This window comes from Barbus barbus, assembly GCF_936440315.1.
Source record: "Barbus barbus genome assembly, chromosome: 13".
NCBI classification, from domain to species: domain Eukaryota; kingdom Metazoa; phylum Chordata; class Actinopteri; order Cypriniformes; family Cyprinidae; genus Barbus; species Barbus barbus.
The window spans coordinates 30,158,121-30,182,887 of record NC_136741.1 but is presented as its reverse complement, the minus strand read 5'-3'; the positions used below and the strand labels follow the sequence as shown (position 1 = coordinate 30,182,887).

Sequence of the window (24,767 nt, the reverse complement as noted above, 5' to 3'; positions counted from 1 at the left end):
TTTGTTTTTAAAATCTAATATATAATCTAGTAATCCATAATCACTATACACACAATCAGGCTGCTGTATGTTGTCATGAACATTGGAAAATTATGAGATTGATTTATTCACAGTTACACAAGAAGCCAAAGCAAGTCATGTGTGTGTTTTCTTTCATTTCGCTCGCTGTGATACTCAGTGCAAACATTCTAGGCCAAATGTGGCAGGAGGAATATGGAAATGAAGTCTGTCAAAGAGCGTCTCAACTCTAATCTATACATCCGTAAATATTTGGACAGAATTACCGCAGCGCATGATGAGGAGATTCTGGAGGATTGTGTGCAGGAGCAGCAGAAGAACTGTGGAAGAGCAACAGAGGGCTTTCAAATGAGTGTGTGTCCAGATTACATAATATCCCCGAGGAACAATTTCACTGTGCTTTCATAGCTGGAGACGTAAGGGAGTTCTCACTTAGGTTTTGTTTAGGAATCAGCTTTGCCTCTGATGTTTTTCCAAAGATTTCTTTGGAGATGTAAAAAGAGACACAAATGCGTCAAAAGTTTTCATGCACTAACAGTAAAATGTGCATGTGGAGAGCAGCTCAGATGATGATGAGAAATGCTTGAGTTCATCTTAACTGGATCTCGGCAAATCTGAGAACAGTTCAGTTTGAGATCTCCTGAAGCATCTGAAAAGTTTGAGACATAAGTCTTAATTTGCTGTCCAATTAATCGCATTGTTTAGTACAAACAATTGAGATATTAAAGGCGTCTCATTTGGGTTTTTTCCTCTCTAAGTTGATGTTCCATTGTCCAGTATTTAGTGTGAAATTTGTAGGATTTAATTTTCACTCAGAAATTGCTTGTAATTTCCCAAAGAATATTATGTAATTTCTCAAAGAATTAAACATGAAATTATGGTGTAAAAAGATTGAAATAGTATTTTCTTTTAAAACAGACACCGATTATCTTTTATTTACAGCTTTGAAAAAATAAATTCACAGTGTTTGTTGATCAGCTAAAAATCACAGTCATATTTCTTGGAATCATTCCGATGTGTGATTGAAGCACAATTAATCAGCAGTTATTAATTTTAAGGCTGGACACTTGTTAGGCCAAGTCTTGCATTCAACAGTGTGATTTTAGCCAAGACTTGCAGGATTAACCTGCTGAGAAACTTGGCAAGTGTCTTGAATATGTTCATTGTGTTTACTCTGTAGGGCACCTTAGTTAAAGATATTAACATCACAAAAAAAAAAAAAGATTTCCAGTTAACCTTAAACTATCAGGCGGTGCAGATTGACCCTTGAGAAGCTGTTAGTTTTACAAAAACAGCAAATCAAAGACTATATAATAGTGCAGTAAACAAACAATGCAGTGCAGCATCTGTAGCTTTTAATTTTAATAACATTTTGTAAATGTTCTCAAAATGTAAGGTGTTTTTCCCCATGCGATATGGTTTCTAAGGTGTTTTAAGTGAAGTGCACATTGCTATGATGTTCAGGTTGATTTCTACACTGAAAAAAATAATTTTTCATAGCTGTAAAGGTAACAAGAAAATACTATTTCAGTCTTTATACTTTTAAATTTCATGTTTAATTTAACATGTAACATTTTCTTTGTAATTATTGGCTAAATTTACTAGCAATTTCTGAGTGAAAATATATATATTTGTTTAGCATTCCATGAAAAGTTTCTCAAATCTCGGGTTCCTCCTTTAATGTACTGTAAGTCTGGGATTTTTTCAGCACAAATGTGTTACTCATCCAAGTGCAATGCTTAATGTTCTGCATTTGTTTAAATCACTATTGCATGACAGAATACTAACAAGTCATCTGCATTTTCTGGGTTTATTGGAAGGCTTGAATGTCTGTGCGATCTGTGCAAGGTTTTTTATTTCATTTTAGAGCCAAAATGCAACGGCTCAGTAAACATCTCTTCCAGCGGTGCATTTACTTTAAACTTTGACACTTCATTAACAGAGCATGTGATTCTGATCCACTAGATATCCTCCATGACCTGTGGAAGAGCGGTTGGATCCGATCCGAGCTTTATCACACCATGAACATCTGTCGTGAGTTTGGGAAAAGATGAGACACCTCTTTAAGAGCGCCTGCATACACAGCTCGGCGCAGATGGCTGAATCTCGTCTCCTTCCCCATCAAACACTGATGCACATCTTGCACATGCATTTTTTTCTTAGAGCATCCTTGTTGATGGTCTGTCCGCTGCAGAAAGTGCCTCGGTTCATGAAATATATATAAAAGGGAAAGCGACAGTATTTGAGAAGGAAAAACATCTAAAGCAGCAGGGATTCACATAAATGCATTTGATTAAAAACACTTGAATAGATGAGGTCATGTGAACTGTCGAGGGGTCGTTTTCAGTTGCCTCGGCCGCCCAGTAGCCTTCATCTTATTTCCAATAAAATAACCTTTACAAACAGACTGATCAAATGAACAGATGTTTAGGATGAAGTCAGAAACACTTCATGTAAATATGATAATCATTCAGCGGTTTATATTACCATTTAAGATATTTTTTTAATGTTTTGAAAGAAAGATTTTTATGCTCAGCAAGGCTTCATTTATTTGGTCAAAATTACAGTAAATATCTGTAATATTGCGAAACACTATTTCAATTTAAAATAATTTAGTTTATCTAAAAAATAGTTTCTATTTGAATATATAGTAAAATGACATTTATTCCTGTGAGGCAAAGCTGTATTTTCAGCATCATTACTCCAGTTTTCAGTGTCACATGAAATCATTCTGATATACTGATTTGCTGCTCAAGAAACATAACCTTTATAAACAAGCTGGTGAAATGAGCAGATGTTTTGGAGTACATAAGAAACACATTTTTCTTAAAAAGCACACCAGTGAACGTGACATGAGGAAGCTTCATTGTTTGAGACCTCGCTCCGCTGGCACTTAAAAACACGCAGCGCCCAATAAAAGACTAATTAAACAGAGCAAATTAAATGAAGTATGTCAATAAGTGAAGGCTTTGTCTGTGCCACACTGAACGGCTTTAGAAAATCTGAGCTGCTTGATCCCGCAGTAGAAGCGGATCTTATGCAACGTCTGTGTTGAAGTGGTGAATTCTGCCCCAGATACGCCTTTATGCAACGCTCTGATGTTGAATTCCATCACAACGTCTTTGCAACACAGTTCTGTGGTGGTACAGTGATGCCAATGCTGTTGTACTTTGATATATATGGTACTGAAGTCAGAATTATTTTAAAATTTGAGGTTGGTAAGATTTTTTATGTTTTTGAAAGTCTCTTCTGCTCACCAAGACTGTATTTATTTGATCAAAAATACATTAAAAACAGTAATAATGTGTTAAGTATTATTAAGTATTAGTAAGTATTATTGCCATTTAAAATGCAATTTATTTCTGTGATCAAAGCTGAATTTTCAGCATCATTACTCCAGTCTACAGTGTCACATGATCCTTCAGAAATCATACTAATTTACTGATTTGCTGCTCAAGAAACATTTCTGATTATAATGAATGTTGAAAACAGTTGCGCTGCTTTATGTTTTTGTGGAGACGGTGATACATTTTATATTTCAGGATTCTTTGATGAATAGAACATTCAAAAGAGCAGCTTTCATTTAAAATAGAAACCTTTTACAACATTATAAATATCTTTACTGTCACTTTTGATCAATTTAATGCACCCTTGCTGAATAAAAGTATTAATTTCTTTAAATAAAAATCTTACTGACCCCAACTTTGAATGGTAGTGTAATCCAAAAAACATGGTAATACCATGGTATTTTTACTGTGATATTATATATTTTGGAGAAGTGACTCATTTGGATTTTGAAAATGAGAATAGGATTATAAGACATGAAAATGCTCTGACAGTTTGATCAGCCATGTGTTTGTTTTGTCTGGATGATAATCCTTGTTCTGAGAAAAGTCTCATGAGAGTCATACACTACATATTCAGAATTACAAATGAATTGCTGCCAAAATCTGTTGGAGAAAAAAAGGGGGGGGGGTTGTCTTTTGCTAATTTTTTATTTGTTTTGGAACCTTATGCACAATCATTTTGACCTTCCCTTAACCTTAAGACCTCGGTAGCAGCAAATGTGAATCTTCTGAGTGTTTTCCAGGAATATTTTTTTTGCATCTAGACAGAAGCCGTGTTGAGAAATTCTAGCCATATTCACTCGGGATGAGGACGAGAAGTCAAAACGCCCCTCAGGACGTCACGTGTGTGTTTGTGCATGAGTTCACCTGTGTGATTGTGATGCAATGCTGTATGTCTGTTGGAGGTAAACACGCTTGCTCTCTGTTGCATTCGGCTCTGAGGAAGATTTATGCAATCCACAGCTGCTCTGGGTGTTTGCATTGCAGGACTATTCTGATGGATCGCTCCGGCTTTCCAGCCTCAACAACTTAATGCCCTTCCCATTTGTCACTATATATGTGGTGCAAATAAAATGCATAGTGGGGCGAGGAAGTGTGTGTGTGTGTGTGTGTGTGTGTGTGTGTATGCACATGCACCGTATGTGTCCTAGCAGGTAGCAGGTGATTTTCTCAGTATTTCGATTTTTTGCACCCTCAGATTCCAGATTTTCAAATGATTGTATCTCAGACAAATATTGTCCGATCCTAACAAACCATACATCAATGGAAAGCTTATTTATTTAGAAAAATTGACACTTATGACTGGTTTTGTGGTCCAGGGTCACATATGTATATGCATTTGTACAATAATATTTCTATGTTAGAAGTTTTACTTTTAATGTGTTACTTGCTGTTTCTTTGTAATTATTTGTGAAATTAAGTAGCAATTTCTGAGTGAAAATTGTTTTACCAATTTTTTCAGGAGATTAGGTTTTTCCTTTTTTTGTTATATATTTGTTATATGTTTTATATATAAGTTATTATAATTATTTTATGGATATTAAGAATTCGCTTTTATATTATTTTTTTCATTTTAATTTAAAATGTAATTTTTTGTGCTTTTGTTTATTGTTTTTTGTTATTATTATGATTATTATTATTTTATATATGTATATACTTTTTATGTATATTTATATATATATATATACATATTACCAATGCAACATTTTTAATACAAGTTTTATATGATTTATTATTTATATTTTCATTTATTGAAATTATGAAATAAAAAAGATCCTAGATACATTACTGAAATTGTACAGTAAAGGAGAAATATGAAAATCTATTTCATTTTTGCACATTTTATTAGTATTGTTGCTTGCTGGAATGGCGGTTTGGTATCCAGTATCCCGTGAGGGTCTCAGTTCATTATGATTGGAGTGAGTTTGATGAAGCATGTGTTGGATCATGTTAGACGCTGGTTTAAGTGTCCAATCAGACGGATTAGAGGTTTTTAAAAGTGCTCTGAACTGCAGCTCTAGAACAACTAATTCCCACACTGTCCTGCAACCCTCTGAAACTCTCTCTCTCTGTGTGTGTGTGTGTGTGTGTGTGTGTTTGCCAACACATCTGTCACATCAGCCTCTCTTGACTTGCTGAGTCAAGTTTCATTTTTTATTCAGCGTGTGTGTCTTCTGCCTCACAAACACACACTGCCTGCAGAAATAATCGATATAAGGCACTAGTCTGTCCTCTGTTGACCAATCAAACGTGTCACATGACTGACCAGTGGAATATTGAGCTGTCAGTCTGATCGCGTCACTCTCCTGAGATCCACAAGCCTTTGACATTTAAACAGAAGCTCTAATATCAAGTGCCTTAAACATTTGGAGAAATATCTTATCTGTCTGTCTATCTGTCTATCATTGTATAGTTTTATATATCTCTGTCTCTGAAATTCCTTATTTTATAAGGCTTTCAAATACAAATTTTGAAAATATTCAAACAAGTCATCATCAAACCATAATTAAAAATGGAAAATAACTGAAAAATTAGTTTTTGTCTTTTGGATTTGAATGCTACTTCCTTACATTCAAATTCAAGCAATTCTTCATCCAGTTTGCTTTCATTAACATTCTAGAACTGAATTGGAATTTAAAGGGTGTTGAATTCAGAATGATGCACAAACCTCATTTGCTACAGTAGCTGGTTGCTAGGGTGTTCTGAGTAGTTACTAAGGGGCTGTTTACTATTATACATCAGAAGAGTCTCTGGTCTTTGGCTTGATTCCCTCCTTTAGTGCAAGTCTGTGTAAGTTTTTCACGTTTTATCGTTCACCAGGTGAAAGTCGTAAACCTGATCGCCTGGAACTGTAATGACACACCTCTCCACAAACAAGACATGTTTTCTGGCTCAGCCGCAGCATGAGTTTGTGCTAGGACTAGCAGCGCAGAAATCACACACTTCACCCAGAGTTCACACGTGCCGTCTCTGAAAATGATGGCAGGTTTATAGTGCATTTCCCATGCTCTGGCAGTCTTTTAGGCAAAAGCAGCACTTCATTGTGTGACGGTACAAAGAAAGAGCCGCGTCACCGTCACCGACTCTGAGGCGAAACAATAGAGCTGCCTTAAAAGAGGTTTGAGGTATTGGCAGGAGGAAGCAGCTCGGTTTGATGTGAGCACTTCGCTTCATTCACATGTGTAGCAGAGACAGTTCCTTTGTCATTACCTGCTGCTGCCGGAGCGAACGAGAGAATGAGAGCAGAGACCGGGACTGTGGAGATAAGCCGAGATTCTGAGAGCCGCTTGATTACCACAAAGACCCTAGTGAATATTGAGAAGGGTCAGGCCGTGCTGCAGGAGGGACGGAGGATCTGAAGTGCCTCGCTGACAGGAGCTGAGTGCTGTTCTCTGAGGATTTCTGAGCTAAAGCCCTTCTGAATCGCTGCCACTGACCATCATGGGAAAGTTCAGCTCACTGCATGTGGGGGTTTGAACGTGTGTATGTGTGTGGGACTGGGTCGTATATTGAGTATTTGAAATATTACTAGTGATTTTGGTGACACTGCATTTATCACAATGAATTTTGCAAATTAAAAAAAAGTTAATTATGATTTCCTTTTTTTTTTGTTGGACTAATTAAGCTTGTAAAGACTATATAAGCATGCTAGTTTTGTGCTTACTAATTAATTTCCCCCAAAATATTTTACTTATTCAGTTCAGTGTTTTATTTAGAATATATTAATATTTTGAATTAGCTTTTGTTTTTAGTTTTTATTTTAAGTTTTAATAAATGTATGTGTATCTGTCATATTTATTAAATATATTTTATTTTAGCAATTCAATTTTAGTTTTAGTAATTTTGTAATGTGCTTGTCATTTAAGGTTTTTTTTACACATTTTTACTTCAGTTATAGTTTCAGTAATTTTAGTACTTCAACTTTAATTTATTTCAGTTAGTTGCCAAGTAAACATTTCTAATTTTAGTTATTTTTTAAGTTTATTTCTAAGTCTAAATTTAAGTTTTAAATCTAATATTTGTTTTTGTTTTTATTACAAATTTATTATAATTATTGATAACAATATTTAATAGTTTTTTTCTTTTTTTTACAACACTGTTTTAATTATTTGTTACTAAGTGCCAAATGAGCAATTTATTTATCTAGTCACAAAGTCTCCATTTAGCATTTTATTTTAAAATGTTTTAGTGAACAACATGTAAAGGTAAATTACTTTTTTTATCTCTCTGACAACAAAGGCTGTTTGGTGCAGATTATGGTTCCTCTGATTTTAAAAAATATGTTTGAGATTTATGTAGAATATCATAAGGCTAAAAAAATCAAGATATATTTTCTTTAGGTGTATCAGACAGCTGCTGAGTGACCTGTGATGTAATGGAAAGAAACTGACACTGAATTTGCTGATTTTGCTGAAATGTTAGATGTTAGTGGAAGTTCCTGTCACTGGGGTTTTTGCACGTGCTGGACAAAGCAAATATGCACAAATGCATGTTTCAGAAATCATGAACACACAAGAGGGATTTCTTGGTGAGCTGTAACCCTCGAGTGAATCCTCCAGCTAAACATAAAGATAAAGGTCATATGATGCAATATTTAGCTGAATAACTGACTCCCCGAAAGAGTTACACACTTTTCCAGCCATGCGTCGAGCACCTGAGGCTTGTGCAAGGAGGAATCACAAAAGAGATGTGAAACTCATGTGAGACGGGTGACGTTTCACCTCATTCACTTCTGTCATTTGTACCGTGAGCTGAATGATAAATACAGCTGGGTGATTTTCATTGTGCACATGCAAACACAATACAAAACAAGTATATTGCAAATACACCTAACTGCAACAATTATTGTTGGCATTTGTAGTTTGGGTGAACTTTTGGGTAAGAATTTACTCACTTCTCAGGCCATCCGAGATGTAGATGAGTTTGTTTCTTCATCAGATTTGGAGAAATGGCAGCATTGGATTGCAATCGTAGCATCGACACAAGACCACAGGAACCAGACAAATCCTCTGCACAAACTGGCCCCCCGACTGAGCCTGGTTTCTTCTCCATTTCTGTCACCGATGAAGTTTTGGGTCCTTCCCGCTTTCGCCTTTGGTTTACTTAGTTGGGGACGCTTGACTGATTGCACAGACACTATTGGAAGAGAGCTGAACTGGATGATGACTGAATCATGAATTGACTTTAACTGGGAAAATGACTCTTTGTTATTGTCCTCTTGCAATATTGACATATTTTTATGTTTGACACTGTACAGCTGCTTTGACACAATCAGTATTGTATAAAGCTGTATATAAATAAAGGTGACTTAACATGACTTGACATTGCATTGCTTGCTCACCAGTGGATTCTCTGCAGTGAATGGGTGCCGTCAGAATGACAGTCCAAACACAATAATCCACACCACTCCAGTCCATCAGTTAAGATCTTGTGAAGCCAAAAGCTGCGTGATTGTAAGAAACAAATCAAAAGACATTTTTAACTTTGAAACTGTTGCTTCCAACTAAAATAAAGTCCTCTATCCATAATATTGCTAACTGATGGATTGGGGTCTTCAAATCTGTTCTGATGAAGAAACAAACTACATCTTGGATGGCTTGAGGGTGAGCCCATTATTTTTATTTTGGGGTGATCTATCCCTTCAACACGTTTACAAACCTCCATTATGATTTTCCATTAATGTGTGATTTTACAGTCACTTTAATTTTGATAAAACTTGATTTGTCTTAGATGTGTAGATGAATGCTGCGTGAATATGTTCTAAAGTCATGTGTGTTGTGTGCGTTTTTCTCCAGTGGTCAACACCACCTGTCCACCCAAGAAAGGTGAGAGACGGGCAGACTGCTGCCGTTGTGCGTGCGACACGTGTGTGTTCACGCAAAACACTGTGACGTGTGGCTGTATGTAGTCGTGTGTTCTTCATTGTCTTGGACTTTTCTTGAAAGAAAAGTTCCATGTACTGTAAGTTCACATATTTTCTGTTTGTGTTGTTGTATTTCCATTTATGGGTCAATGACAAATAGGATGTCCAAAAATAGTTCAATAGTAGCTTAGTATGGCAGTTCAGAAATAGCTTAGAATAGTTTAGAATGCACTATTTGCATTGATATGATGCGTTTGCATCAGAAAGATAATCTGAGTATTTATGAATGAATCTCATGAAAAGTATATCTGACTCTTTCTCTATAATTGTTTTTCATAATTTTAATGGCAAATGTGATGTCCAAGATTATGAAAATGGAAAAATAGTAAAAAAACAAAAGACAGGTTTTATTGAGTGTACTTTTTGTGTCACATAAAAACAAAATAGCTTGAATGTTGGCTACAAAAAAAAAAAAATTGGAAATATTAATAATAGTATTTTTTTATAATTTAACTAATTTAAAACAAAGCTACTTCATTATTTTATTTGTAAGATTTTTGTTTTTTGCATGCTTTTTTAAAAAATATCAACAATTATTCTGTTTTATTTTCATCATTTTAAATAAGTTATTAGATTCTGGACACAAAACAAAGAAAATGAGCATCACGTCATTGATCCTTATTTGTTTTGCTTTTCTTTTTTGTCTTTTGTTTCTTTGTGTGTCCTCTGTAAGCAGCATGTCGTGTCTGTGATGTCTCCCTTTGATTTGATTCTCATTTTGTGTGTGTATGTTCATGTTCTGGAGAGTCTGTTTGTTATTGCCTGTGAAATAAGCAGGAAACCAGTGACGGCATGCATAATAATAATCAGATGAAAGGTAGACGTATACAGCTCTACGGGATGTCACACGAGCCGAGACCAAACACCACTTTATTAGAAATGATGTGGGAATCCTGTGGAATTAGAATTCCCATAACATTCAATAATGTGACGCAATTCCAAAAAGCAAAACAGGATTATCAACGAAAAAAAGGTAGGACAGGATTTTATCCATCCGGAATTGATTTTATCTCTGTATGACAGATGCTTGGAGAAGAAGTGGTTGGTGATGTCATTTCATTTTAATGAAATATTTTGAAGGAAAATTCAAGCAAACAAGTACTAACCAAGCTAAGCCCAAAATCAGATGATAGCGGTTGTGTATTAAAGGAATAGTTTGCCCAAAAAATTCAAAATGTTTGAAAATTTACTCACTCTCAGTTCATCCAAGATGTAGATGAGTTTGTTTCTTCATCAGATTTGGAGAAATGTTGCATTGCATCAGTTTCTCAGCAATGGATCCTCTGCAGTGAATGGGTGCCGTCAGAATGAGAGTCCAAACTAGTGATGGATTTGTCTCTTGCAAACACACAGCTTTTGACATCACAAAATGTTAACTGATGGACTGGAGTGGTGTGGATTATTGTGATGTTTTTATCAGCTGTTTGGACTCTCATTCTGACGGCACCCATTCACTGCAGAGGGTCCATTGGTGGGCAAGTGATGCAATGCTACATTTGCCCAAATCTGAGGAAGAAACAAACTCATCTACATCTTGGATGGACTGAGGGTGAGTAGAATTTTTATTTGTGTGTGAACTATTCCTTATTTATTAAAAATTATTTCAGTCAGTTGTTTGAAATGATGTCTACTCTCTTGAGATGTAGTCAATCAGTGGCTCAGTAAAGCTGAAAACGTTTGCTTTATTCTGCATCTACATCAGTAGGTGTCAGTGTAATATCTAAGGCCACAAAATGTTGCTTAGTGCACATTTAAGCTTGGCTTCGGCTAGAAGACTCTTGCATTTTGGTGATTTCCGCAGTTGGAAGCTTTGAGAAAATATCTAACTGGTGCTTCGGAGCTAATTAGCTAAACCTCAAACAGAAGCGAGCGATCTGAGCCGCTGACACTGGTGTAAAGTTATCTCCTGTTATCTCTTCAGCCAGAGTTCTTCATATCTAGGTTACACACAGCAGTTCTACCTTCTCCATATTATCTTGATTGTTAGATGTTATCTTAAACAAATCGTATTAGCTAGTTAATCCTGATTAATTAGTCAGGAAATCTCCAGTAACTGTGTCATGGTTTGGAATGGAGAGGTTCGATTCGCTTCCCATCCGTTTGATGCATGAGGTGCGTGACATCAAGCTGCATTTATCCGTGTTGTGCTCATGCATTACGACTCATACAGTCAGTGATAACAGTGGCAGAGTGAATATAAGCAGTAAATAGAATATCTACCTCACCATCTGTCTCTTGTGCATAATAACTAAATACTAACCCTAGACATATGTGCATTTCTGCACTATTTGCATGAATCTGCTTGTAGTCTCATGAAAAACATGTCCAACTCAAAATCTAAAAGAAAAACAGAAATGGAATGAATTATTGAATGACTGAATGAATAAAATAATATAATGTTTGCATAGTTTTACAATTTTGAATTATTAATTTTTAACTTATTTATTTTACTATTTTATTCACCCCTAAATGACATAAATATTATTTTTTTTATTAACTTACTAAATTTTTTTATTTTATTTTAAATGTTTAATGGGCATGTTTTTCATGAGATTTATTGAAATACTATTAATATTTTATTTATTAAAAATCATAAATTTTACACTAGCTGTGACATTTTTGGGGACTAAAATTGAACTAATACATGTTTTCATCGTTCACCCTTAAAGGACATAAAATTAGCAAAAAATACTTGTCTTTTTATCCCATGGTAAAACCATGGTATTCTTTGAAGCACATTGGAGGGACATGTAAATACCATGGTATTTGAATATGGTAATTAATCACAACCATGGCATATATCAAAGCACCATGGTACTACCATCTGATACCATCAATTTACCTTGATACCACCACATTACTTGTTTGTTAGAGAAACAAAATAAATAAATAAAATTTGTAAAAATGCATGTAAAATGATCTAAAACCCAACAATGTAATAAAAAATAAAGGTGCTGCAACACTCTTTTGCTAAATGTGTAGCACATTTACCTGTTTAGCCTGTTCTAGTCAGCTTTTAAACAGAATATTCTTGAAAATTTTAAGTTAAATACATTCATTGCAGCTTTTTTGGCTTGGAAATAGAATAATATAAATTTCCCACTACAAGTTCCCTATATGTTTAGCACATTTAGCTGTTTTGCCCGTTTGTTTTTCAGCTGGACTGTTGATTTGCTTGAGTAGCTAAATGCATTCAATACGTTTCAATCTGCAACTTTATTCCTCATTGGCTTCATTTTCCAGTCGTTTGATCCTAAATCTCTGTGGCCGCGTGTTCTCGCCTAGGCTATCAGGCTCCGTCCTCATCTCTGCACAAAAAAGGTGATATTGTTAGACTACAAATGGAAGCGAGGCGAGGCCATTCCACAGGGTTCAAACAGTCCTTTTGAAGTGCCAGACTTATTACAAAATGTGCCATTTACCCTCGTACGCACACACACACACACACACATACACTGAAAATTGGTGCTTTTAAAAGCTTAATAGAGCCGCCGCTCACTGAGACTTAACCTGCAGACATCTGCCAGAGAAGAAGCCAACATCAGCACACAAATAAAGCCATAAAATATACACATGCACATATTAAGAGAAAAATTACTGTATATGAACACATGCAAACTTGAGAAGCAACTCTTTATAAGATATTATGAATAATTTTTCATCTTGAATTTAAGAGTATTTTTTCTAATTGCACTGGTGGATTTTTTTTTACTTGTTTATACTTGTATAAAAATAAATAAATATAAAAAATACAAATCTGCCAATAATGCAATATTGCTTCTCAAGTAAATGTATCTTGTTTAAAGATTTTTTTTTTTTTTTTTTTTGGAAACATAACTAAGAACAGGGTTTTTATTTTGTGTAATATACATTTAAATATAATTAAAAAATTAATTTAAAGTTTAATATTTAGAATTTCGTGTACCTCTTTGCATGGGAAATTCTGACTACTTACGAATTCAGAAATTATTAAAAATGATTAAAATTAGGAATTAAATAGACATGTTTTGCAATTTAATATTGATTTCACGTTTTTCCACAGTTTTTTTCAAAGTTGTAAATTGGAGTACATTTTGCAAGAAAATTCTATTTCATTCTATTATGTTTTTCTACTTCAGAATTTATGTGTTATTTGACGATTCTTTGTGATTATTTGTAAAAATTTACTAGGATTTTTTGAGGAAAATTGATTTCAAAACCTACTTTCACTGTAAGAGGAAGAGATTAGATGCATTTAATTAATTTTATGTAATGCATATGTATTTTATCACTGTTGTGCTGCAGCAGTGAATGATGGGTAATGTAGTTTTTCACATAATCCTGTTGCCTCATAAATCATCTAAATGAGAACATTTTTTACAAAGTTTTATTGCTTTTCTCTGTTGACAGCAAAGCACAAAATGCATAGAAACTGTGAACAGTCTCAATTAAAACTTGATAAGAAGTGAGTAGCTTTTGCTGTCGAGATTTTCCTGAACAAGCCTCAAAGAAACTCCCAGAGGTAATTATGGCTTTTGGTGCTGTTCATGCATGCTCATCTCATAAATGTAATATATCGTAATATAAAACAGGAGTTGAAGGCAGCATAAAACACTGTAAAATGTTGTAATTTGATCACATGCGTCTTATTTTGACAGCATGATAAATCTGTTGGAAGGTTTCATCAGTAAACCACTATAGTTACTCTGCTTTCCACGTCCCGTTGCTCAGAGCGGATCTCACACGTCTTCTTGTTTGTCTTTTTCACGCTTTTCCATTGCTCTTTGAGGTGTATTTCTGCTTTCTCTTTTAGTATATTTTTCTCTTTTTTACTCTGTGAGCGCGTCAGAGCTGTCAGCAATTACCAGCAGAGACAGTGTTGATGTATGTAGAGGGAAAAGTGAAGAGAGTCAGAGATGGACTGGTGTCATCGGCTCAGAAGAGCAATCGCTGTTACCCACGATGGGCTGAAGCAGAGGTCGGTCCTCGGGGCAGTGTGTGTGTGTGTGTGTGTCTTTAATTTGTGGAGCTGAACACCTGCAGTGTTCCTCTCCTGTCCCGACCCGACAAGATGATTCAACAGCCCACTTCAATCAGACCTGATAAGCCAACAGCGAGCCCTTCGGAATCACTTCCTCTCTTCCAAAATCACACTTCCCGTCTCTTTTCCTCTCGTTTGGTCTCATTAGTGTTGTTTGCTAAGACAAGCGTCACTATTACTGTTGCTCATCGTTAGAGTATAACACTAATACTAAGTAATAAACTTCAGTCCTGCAGCGTTTGTGGTAGAACTGAGCGATATAACCAAAACAATTTAATATTTCTTTAATATTTTTTATTCTTTTGACAATATTCAACATATATTACCATTATTTGGCTCAATAAAATTATACTTAAATCATAAATTAATGTTTTTATTCAGCAAGGATGCATTCAATTGATTAAAAATTATTGTAGTGTCATTACAAAAGTAGTAACAAAAATGCTTTCAGCTGATGATCATAAGAAATGTGTCTTGAGCAGTAAATCAGTATATTAGAATGATTTCTGAAGGATCATGTGACACTGAAGACTGGAGTAATGAGGCAGAAAATACAGCTTTGCATCACAAGAATAAATTACATTTTAACATATATTCAAATAGAAAACAGCTATTTTAAATTGTAATAATATTTCACAATATTGCTGTTTTTACTGTATTTTTTATCAAATAAATGCAGCCTTGGTGAGCAAAGGAGACCCCAAACTTCTGAACGGTAGTGAATATCTTGATATTATGTCTTTGAAATGGCTAAAAAGGATGATTGATTAATATACAAAGTAAATTAATTAAATTATTTAATATATACTTTATATATATATATATATATATATATATATATAAGTAATTTATAATTCCTTTATTATTTATTTATTGTTGTGTCAGTTTTGAATGTGATGTATATACTGTATACTACACTGATGTATTTGTTACTGAAGTTAAAAAGACTTTATTAAAACATTTTCATGTTGTTTATTTGTATAATTAATTACAAATATATTATGAATTTTTGATACATCATTTAACCAGAATATCCTAGGGCCTTGCAGCTGTTTGTCTTAGACCAGCCAGTAACCACTCTAGCCAGTTTTGCACAGACATACAGTAAACCATTCACATTTTCCCCAGAAACTGTAAAAGTGTAGTTTCTGACATCTTCCTCGAGCTCCTACTGATGTTTTGGTCCTGTGAGAGGTTCAGGCCACCTCTGCCACATGAATCATTATAGGTGAGATGAAGTGTGCAGCCGTTTGTCACCAAACCTCTCTAAAACACTCCTCAGCAGTGATGAAACATCGATCTACGAGCGCAGGCCAGCGTCTGCTCAGATGCATGCGGCCGGTCACCACAGCGGAGCGTCTTATTAACACTCACAGACGCTGCAGCACACATACCCCAGAGATGTTTGGACAGATTTGTGCATTAGCGCTCCTGCAGGACCAGAGCTTCTCTCCGGTGCTTCTCCAAACATAATGAGAGGAAAGATCAAACTGGTCTGTGATCAGCAGTCAAGGGCAACAGATGGCGGGTCTGCTGTGCGCCGTGTGTGCTGTCGCTATTCAGATCCCCTGCTAGCTGAAAAGTCTAGTCAGAGAACGATAAAAACCTCATGATAGAGACGCGAGACCCAGTCCTGCTATGGAGAGGTCGTTCCTGCTGCAAGCTTTTGTTGGTCTTGGCAGGAGAAGGTCACGCCACACTTTTGTGAAAGTGCCGATGTCTCATTTAGCAAGGCTTTTTGCAGCTTTTTCTGCTTTGAAGCGAGAATATTAATAAGCGCAGTTGAACGATTTTCCAAAAATAAAAAATAATAATATAGAAAATAGATTTTTTTTAAAATATTGCTGCTTATCCTGCTTTGAAGTCATGAAGTGATCATATTAATGAGACGAGTACAGCTGAACGCCACTATGATTTTAAATGACATTTTCTTATTATAATTTAAAATAATAAATCATACATGTATATATGGATTCCTTACAATTATAAATGACTTAATTGCATCAATCACAGTTTGCACCACAGTCTTAAATTTATATTAAATTAAAATGTAATAATATATTAATAAAAAATTATTATTTCAGTTATTTAAAAATGTGTATTTTTTGTATTATTAATATAATGTAAAATAAATTAATAAAATTGATATTTAAATGTATAATAATATTATTAATATGAGACATAGTTATACACATGCTTTTTGTGGTATTAATGTTATCAAGTCATTTATTGGTTGAACATTAATTTGAAGGATAATTTTTAATTGAACACTTAATGCATATGCTCTTTTGTGAAAATTTAGTGGCAGGTAAATCTGCATTTAAAGATATAATTGTTAATAATTTATTCACCCTCAAAAGAAGGTCTTCTGAAAAATGCTTTGGAATAGCAAGTTCGTTCCCCATCATTTTTCGTTCTCTCTCTCTGTAGATGCTGTCAACACTAAGATACTCACGAGTTTGAATGCATCGTCTGCCAAATGCGTAAATATTGTCTAGTGTCTCAGACCTGGAAATTGGAAAATTGGCAAAAATAAAATAAATAACTGTGCACTAAGTTGCATGAAGCCAAGCAATCAGAGGTTTTTGAGAAAGCTCGTGCTATTTTTGTGTGCGCGGTCTGTGCGACGTCTGAGACTCAGACTGCTTTGGGTTTTTGCCAGTCGTTGCTATTTATAGGCCCCTGTGAAGCATTGTCCCGTGTAACCAACACTGATGAATCCCTGACAATGTGTCACAATATTTGAGCCAATGAAAGAGCAGATTTGACTGTGTTCGACGGCTCCATCATAGCAGAGGGTCTTCATTCTGTCAGACAGGGCTGGGCGCTGAACTCTGATATTACTTTGCCACAGAAACACACTCCCATGTGTCAGTTCTTTTTTGAAAGAAAAAAGCCAGCAAGCATGACCAAACGAAGCATTATTTTCTGGACTTAATCATCTGTTTCCAGACGGCCCAGCGGTGTCACTGAACAGAGTGTTTTAGAAAGAAATATTAAAGCTGACAGCGATTCCCTTTCTGTTACACACAAGTATGGAAGCTCCCATTGATCAGAGTCAGTCAAACGACGTTCCCTCGCTTCTTTGTGCGCGTGATTGAAGCGGATAACGCTCCGTAAAGAATGCGTTTCTCTTCAGGGGAAGTTCTCCATGCTTCATCCTGCTGAAGTCAATGACATCACCTCTGCTAATGACGACACTCTTGTGTAATTACTCACTAGATGTGTGACAGCATTCTAATATGCGTTCAACAGCTGTGGTCCATCTATCATTCTATCTATAGTTCTATCGTTCTATCTTTCTGTTTCATTCTGTTTATCCATCCTTTCATACATCTATCATTCTGCCTGTCTTTCACTCTATCTATCCATCATTCTATCGTTCTATCATTCTATCACTCTATTGCTCTATCTATCTATCTATCTATCTATCTATCTATCTATCTATCTATCTATCTATCTATCTATCTATCTATCTATCTATCTATCTATCTATCGTTCTGTCATTCTATCGTTCTATCTATTGTTCTATCATTCTATCTATCTATCGTTCTCTTTCCATTAATCTGTCTATCCAGCCATCCATCTATCCATCTGTCCATCCGTCTGTCATTCTATCAGTCCATCCATATATCCATCCATCCACCAAATCTACTTATATATAATATTTAGATCAGGTTGCATTTTCTACTGTTGTATTTGTTCATGTCTGGGTGATATCATTAAAGCACACAACAATATTAATTTGTTCTGCACAGCTCTTTCTCATCATAAAATGCGAAACTGAGGCATCTGATTTTTCATTTAAGCCTTTTAGCTGACATTAAGTTCCTCTAACCTCTACACTCCTACACAGAAAAACCAAAGTCCTGATTACAGGTTAGTCCTCCAGTCCCAGTCTGATTTCTCCGGCGGTTGTTCCCAGTGTGCGAGCTGACAGCTGATCTCCTCACTCTGACTGCGATGTAGCGGCTGCCTGCTGTCATCGCTTGATTGATGCTTCGGCCTCTGGAGCATTTCAGTATGGCTGTCAGTCTGTCACGCTGCATTGAGCTAAATCACACCGCACCGCGGACTTCTGCTTACATTACAATGACAGTCTGTAAGGCCGCGGGCCTGAGGGAATGTATATATTTCCCCCTACAATATGTACCTAGGGGTTGACCATCACAAATAATTACAACAACATGACACAAAGATAGTAACAAAAAATAAAAATGAATATTAATTGTTAAAATTATTAAAAGTTGAATATTAAAACACAATTAGACAGTTTATGGTGTTTTGTGCACTATATGCTTTCATTGTAAAACAAAAATTAAGTTCTATATTATGGTTCAACTTGAATAGAGTTAAATAGACAAACAAAAAGAATAAAAGCATTTTTTATTAAAAGTGGTTTTGCATTTTAAATGAATAGCCATATTCAGACTTGTAGGGCATGAGGTAATTTCAGCATTTACAGATGTTAATGGAAATACTTGTGCTTTTAAACCTTTTAATTAACCTTTTATACTTTTGTACTTTGATTAAAAATAACTTTAAAACAGAGAGCAATATAACAGAAATATAGAATGATAGGCAGGTACACTGTAAGAAAGATCTGTAGAAAAATGCATAAAATAATTTAATTTGTTTCACTTAAATTTTGTATGGCTCTTCTGTAATTCTGTGGCGCTAATTATTATAATACTATAAATTTTCACATAGTATCAATATTTTGGTAAATACTTGGATCAAGTAAATTTGAGAACTTCTGTCATTAATTATGAAATATTGGTTTAGAATAAGTTTTTGTACAAATTTTGCATGTTTTATTTTTTTAAAGATAATTTTGCTTTTGCAAGGATGGGAACATTCTAGAAGTTTCTAGAGCATTCTGGAATACTCTGTAATATTCTAGTGCTTTCTGGAACATTCCAGTCATAAAGGACAATAATCATCCAACGTACATTTCTGAAGTTTTGGATGACTCATTTTGGTAGCATAAATGTTAAACTGTTGTTGTCAGCATATATATCTTATGCACGAGTAATAACAGTAGAGGGTCCAGAGACCCAATCACCACTCGAACTCTGTCATCCAGGCACTAAAAATATCTGCCCTCTGATCCAAGATCCCAGGTGAATGAACCATCTTACCTGTACAGATACAGGTCATCTCAAACACTCCACATGTGAGACCTGTATGCATCTCTGCCCACCAGTTTCCTTACCAGTAGTATTTACTGTTTTAGTACAAGAACCATGTAAACTAATGGCATTTCTTGCAGCTCAAACATTAGAGCACGGCGCTGGCAATATGGGTTTGATTCCTAGGGAATGCATGAGCTGTAATGCAGTGCAAGTCACTTTGGATAAAAGCATCTGCCAAATGCATACATGTGAATTCAATTTCTGCAATATGTAACAGGGCACATTCTGCATTTGTTTTTAGTATGCATGCATGACCTAAAATGTGCAACTAAAACGTGAAGTGCTGGAATCATCACAGCAGATTTTTCCTCATAAAACCCCCTGGAGTTGTGTGGCATCTGCTGTCACGCTGATGATTTATTTGTGTTTTTTGCTAACAGGAGATGGTAACCCCAAGGAGAGCAGTCCATTCATCAACAGCACCGACCCAGAGAAGAACCAGCAATATGACGGCAAGAACATGGCTCTGTTTGAGGTACACACCAATGCATGCACGTTAAATGATAACCTGCAACTGCGGCACATTTCAGCTCTCATTAGAGCTAGACAGTGAGGTACACGCATGCAAACGATAGTGATTAACGGAATAAAAGAGTCTGACAGTAATTAATAAGGATAATTAGCGTTTGAAGGGCAGGAAGTCCCCAGGACATTGAACTCTGCAGGTGGATGATAACAGCATGTAAGTCCACAAGAAGCGTAAAACACATCATGCACTGCATCTAAAAATACTTTAAACTGCCTTTATATGGCCTCATATTAATTAATATAATGAAGTCAGAGATGCCCAAACTTTTTAATACAAAGAGACAGGCTGCGGGCCAACAGTAAATGTATTAAAGTTTTTACATTTTAAATAATTAAACAGAGATTTAAATAAAAAATATATATATATATTTTTATAAAAAAACATGCATTTCAATGTAAAAACTGAACTGCCAAAAATTGCTTGAAATTTTCATTAGTTAATAGGACCTAAATTATGCATTTATATGCATTTTAAACTAAAATCTTAATGTTAGGAGAAAATGTTAATGTTCATCTGTAGGTAGATGCAAGAACAGTCTAAAATGATATTTTGTTTTACATTTATGTCTCTGTTGTTTCTCCTAGAATGTGTATCTTCTAAAGTTTGGGAAAAGAGCTAAACAATTGCAATTAACACCACAAAATAAAATTATCAATTAAAATATCTCTATGCAATCTCAAACAGTTCTTCTATTGCATCTCTATACATTAAATGCATTGATGTAAATGCAAATTAAATTTTCAATGGCCAGTGAATGCTAGCATACTAATCGCTCTTTCTCTGCAGTATGCAGAAATACACAGTATGCATGTTTTTATGAACTACTGCATTTAATATAATGTGCATTAAACACGCCCTACTAAAATGCAAATTGCTGCAATCATTATAGCATTTTCCTCATGAGATTCTCACTAGATCAAATGATCTGAGCTGACGTATGCAGCCATTTTAAAGCTCTGTACTCTTAATGTGACAACTAGTGGCTTATTTATCTCTGTTCTTAATCGAAACATGAGAACGAAGCACAACTGAGGGTCTCAACAGCTATTAAAGAGCAAACTCTGAGCAAAAATTGTCCTCTGAGCTAGTCATTTGTAATCTGTCCATGTAAACATGACATTTTAGATGTTCCTCAGAAACTACTTGAATTATTTAATGCTTACAATATTTGTTCTGTATGTGTGTGTTTACTCTACAGGAGGAGATGGACACAATTCCCATGGTATCGTCTCTTCTCAGCAGTCTCGCCAACTACTCAAACCTGCCCCAGGGCAGCAAAGAACACGAGGAGGCGGAAAACAACGAAGGCTCGCGCAAGAAACCTGTCCAGGTAGACACACACGCTTATGGCACGCTCTCAAAGCAGCCGATATCACACATTTTCGTCTAGCTCTCGATTGCTACAGGTGTTAATTAATTGTCTGCTGCCAGACAGAGCGTACAAACATAGCGAGATCTCGGCTGTGACTCAAACCTGTGTGTAAATGACAGCTCTCAGCTCTGTCTTGCACTTTTGACCTGTGACCTGATCTCCCTTGGTCCCTCGCCATCCCAGAGGGAGCGTGCTCATTAGAGAGTGGCTTCGATCAGCCTCATAACCTCCCTCATGGCGCTGGCCTTTCTCGGTCTGTTTCTCAGTCTGTTGTGTGCAAATTTGCTTCCAACTCTTGTGTTTTATATTAACGTACTATTAAAAAATATATGCAAAAAACTTCTGCATATAAGCAACTTCTGGGAGTCTTACTTGTGCAGATGTAAGTGAAGTCATGTTGTGGGGTCATGGTATGTAACACATTGATAAAATGAGTTTATTTTATTTCATAAGTAGTCTTTCATTTGCACCAAAATAATATAAAAAGTAAATTAAGTAGTAAATTAAAAGCATCATTTTGCAGCAAATTACTCAGAAACTGAAGCAGCGCAATATTATTTTTGTATTTTTTTATATGCTATTATAATTAGCAGTCAACCGATATATCGGCCGATTTTTTTATTTGTGGAAATTGTGATGGTGTGAGGACTTTTATTTTGACAGTGTTGAGAGTGCATGATTGCATGTATCTCTTCATTAGTTCGCTGTCTCTATATAATAATAAATTATTAGCTAGAACTGTCACAAAAAAGAAAACAGTATACAAAAAAGTATTATAGCATTTGCTTTTCTATTATTAGTAAAAGAAAGCCAAAACACTATAGTGCTTTCTCATTTACTGTCAGTATTTCACAAATACATTATTTAAAGAAGTGTTTGCGAAAAATACTATAATATGATTAGAGACAAAAATAAGTTGCCATCTAAATAAATCTGTTTATTTTACAGATTTTTTTTCTTCAAGTTCAAATTGTTTTGTTTTATTATTTATTAAATTTCAGACTATTTATGCAATTTTTATACATGAGTTTTTATTATCTTTTAATTAAATAGTGTGATGTGATATATATACTGTATAGAGAGAGAGAGAGCCCTGTGAAAGTATTCATACCCCTTCTTTTATTTAACGTTTTGTTATTTTGCAGCCTTATGTTAAACTGTATTAAATAACTTTTTTTCTCCACATCAATCTACACTCCATACACCATAATGACAAAGCAAAAACAGAACTGTCACAACTTTGCAAATTTATTAAAAATAAAAAAACTGAAATAAGTACATTGCATAAGTATTCAAACCCTTAACTCATTACTTAGCTGAAGCACCTTAACAGTCTTTTTGGGTATAAGCGACAAGCTTTGCACATCAGCATTTGGCAATTATCTGTCATTCTTCTCCTTGCCTCTTGACCTCTCGAGCTCTTTCATGTTGGATGGGGTCAGATGCACATTTTCACGTTTCTCCAGAAATATTTGATTGGGTTCAATCCCAATCTCAGAGTTGTCTATAAGCCACTAGGTGTTACTGTCTATAAGCCACTGTGTTTAGGTTCATTGTCCTGTTGGAAGGTAAACCTTCTGCCCAGTCTGAGGTTCTGAATGCTCTAGACTCAATATTTTGGTGCATTGAGCTTTTCTTCTACTCTGACGAGTCCCTCAGTCCCTGCTGCTGAAAAACAGCCCCACAGCATGAGGCTGCTTCTAGCATACTTTACTTTTTGGATGGTACTCTGCAGGTGATGAGCAGTACCTGGTTTCCTTCAAACATTATGTTTGGAATTGAGGTTCATCAAACCAGAGAATCTTGTTTCTCACAGTCTAAGGGTCCTTTGGGTGCTTTTTTGCAAATTCCAACCAAGTGGGTTTTTGTGTGTCTTCACCGAGAAGAAGATTGTGTCTGGCCACACCGACATAAAGCCCAGATCAGTGGAGTGTTGCAGTGATGTTTGTCCTTCTGTAGGTTTCTCCCACTGGTGTAGTGGAGGGTATACACAGGTATACGGCGTATTCCCACTTCTAAATCCCCTCTGATGCGCATCATTCTGTAGTGTCCTGCACTAGCCAAATCATGACAGTCCAGCATATGAGCAATCATGACAGTCCAGCAATCTAATCGCATGTGAATAAATGCAAATATTCCCTAAAAACATCCAGTAAAGACAGTGATGCGGTCAGGAACGTAAACACTCTCATGCAGTGTATGTTTCATTTATAGGTTACTCGAAGCCGGATGGTGCTCTCGCCCAGAAAGTCTGAAACGGCCTCATAGAAGTACTAACTTACGAGTCACTAGTCACGACGTGCAGCAATCGCTGTCGCCAAAGCTATCTCTACTGTAGCTACGCTGAATAAAAAGAAACGTGAAGATGATTGCAACAATAGGGTTTATGTGTGTTTTTCAAGTCATCTCCAGGTAATAAAAAAGCATCTGATTCTGAATAATGCAGTGCTAATTGACATAGCATTTATTACACTTGGCAATAGATACTTGGCTATAAAATATATATTCTATTCTGTGATAAAAATGGGGGAAAAAATTGTATATAAACAAATCATAAAATTGTCATTAGGAAAAAATATTATAAATTACTGTTTATTGTCCAGCAGTGTATTTGATTTCTCAGCCAATTAAAAGCAAGAGGTAATAATTAATAAGTAATAATAATAATAGTCACAAAACCTGTCAATTAGACAAAAAATTATTATATTTGACATTTCTGTCCCCCTTACTTCTACTTGTGAATCATGATTTTTTGTTTGTTTCAAATAGAGATCACAATTCTGAACAGACAACTAAACAAAATAGCATTACTAGAGGTTCTGACAAAATGTCAGTTGCTGCAGTCTATTTATATATTTATTTATTTAAATTTTTTATTGCAAAATCCGCACCTCTTCTATGGATAATATTATTTTCATAATGATCTTTACTCAAGCAGCAGAAGTTAAGTGACAGTGTACAAATATCACTGGCCCATTTTGGGGTGAACTAAATATGCAAGACTAGTTTTACATGCCACTGTTTATGACACAGGTCGTTCATCCTTTGCCGCCAACTACAATGTCCAGCAAAACGTCCGAAAAATCTAAATCTGGTAAAAGATTTTGTGGTGTGTTCTGCCGAATGTTCAGCAGGTCATCCCTGGTAAAACTGATCATATTTGAAAAACAAAAAACAGCAAAAACAAACAAAAACAGTACAAACACTGAAGAGCAACGCACAATAGCTGCCATCAGCGGCGCCATCTTGTCAGCATAACATATATATATTTGCACGTATATATTTTAAGTTTTTTTCATCTTATATTGTGTATTATTTCAGCTTCATTTCAGTAACCAGAAAATATTTTTATTAGTTTTAGTT

General features: G+C 35.3%; 1 protein-coding gene across 1 annotated transcript in view; it reads left to right on the top strand.

The window, feature by feature from the left end:
- Positions 1–24,767, top strand: part of LOC306879056 (solute carrier family 12 member 5-like) — a gene marked incomplete at its 5' end in the record, with an annotated part of 97,618 nt that overhangs the window by 26,433 nt on the left and 46,418 nt on the right. The window contains 3 exons of the mRNA XM_079431743.1: positions 9,161–9,190; positions 19,884–19,978; positions 21,231–21,362. Coding sequence (XP_079287869.1) covers positions 9,161–9,190; positions 19,884–19,978; positions 21,231–21,362 — 257 coding nt within the window. The remainder of the gene's footprint in view (positions 1–9,160; positions 9,191–19,883; positions 19,979–21,230; positions 21,363–24,767) is intronic.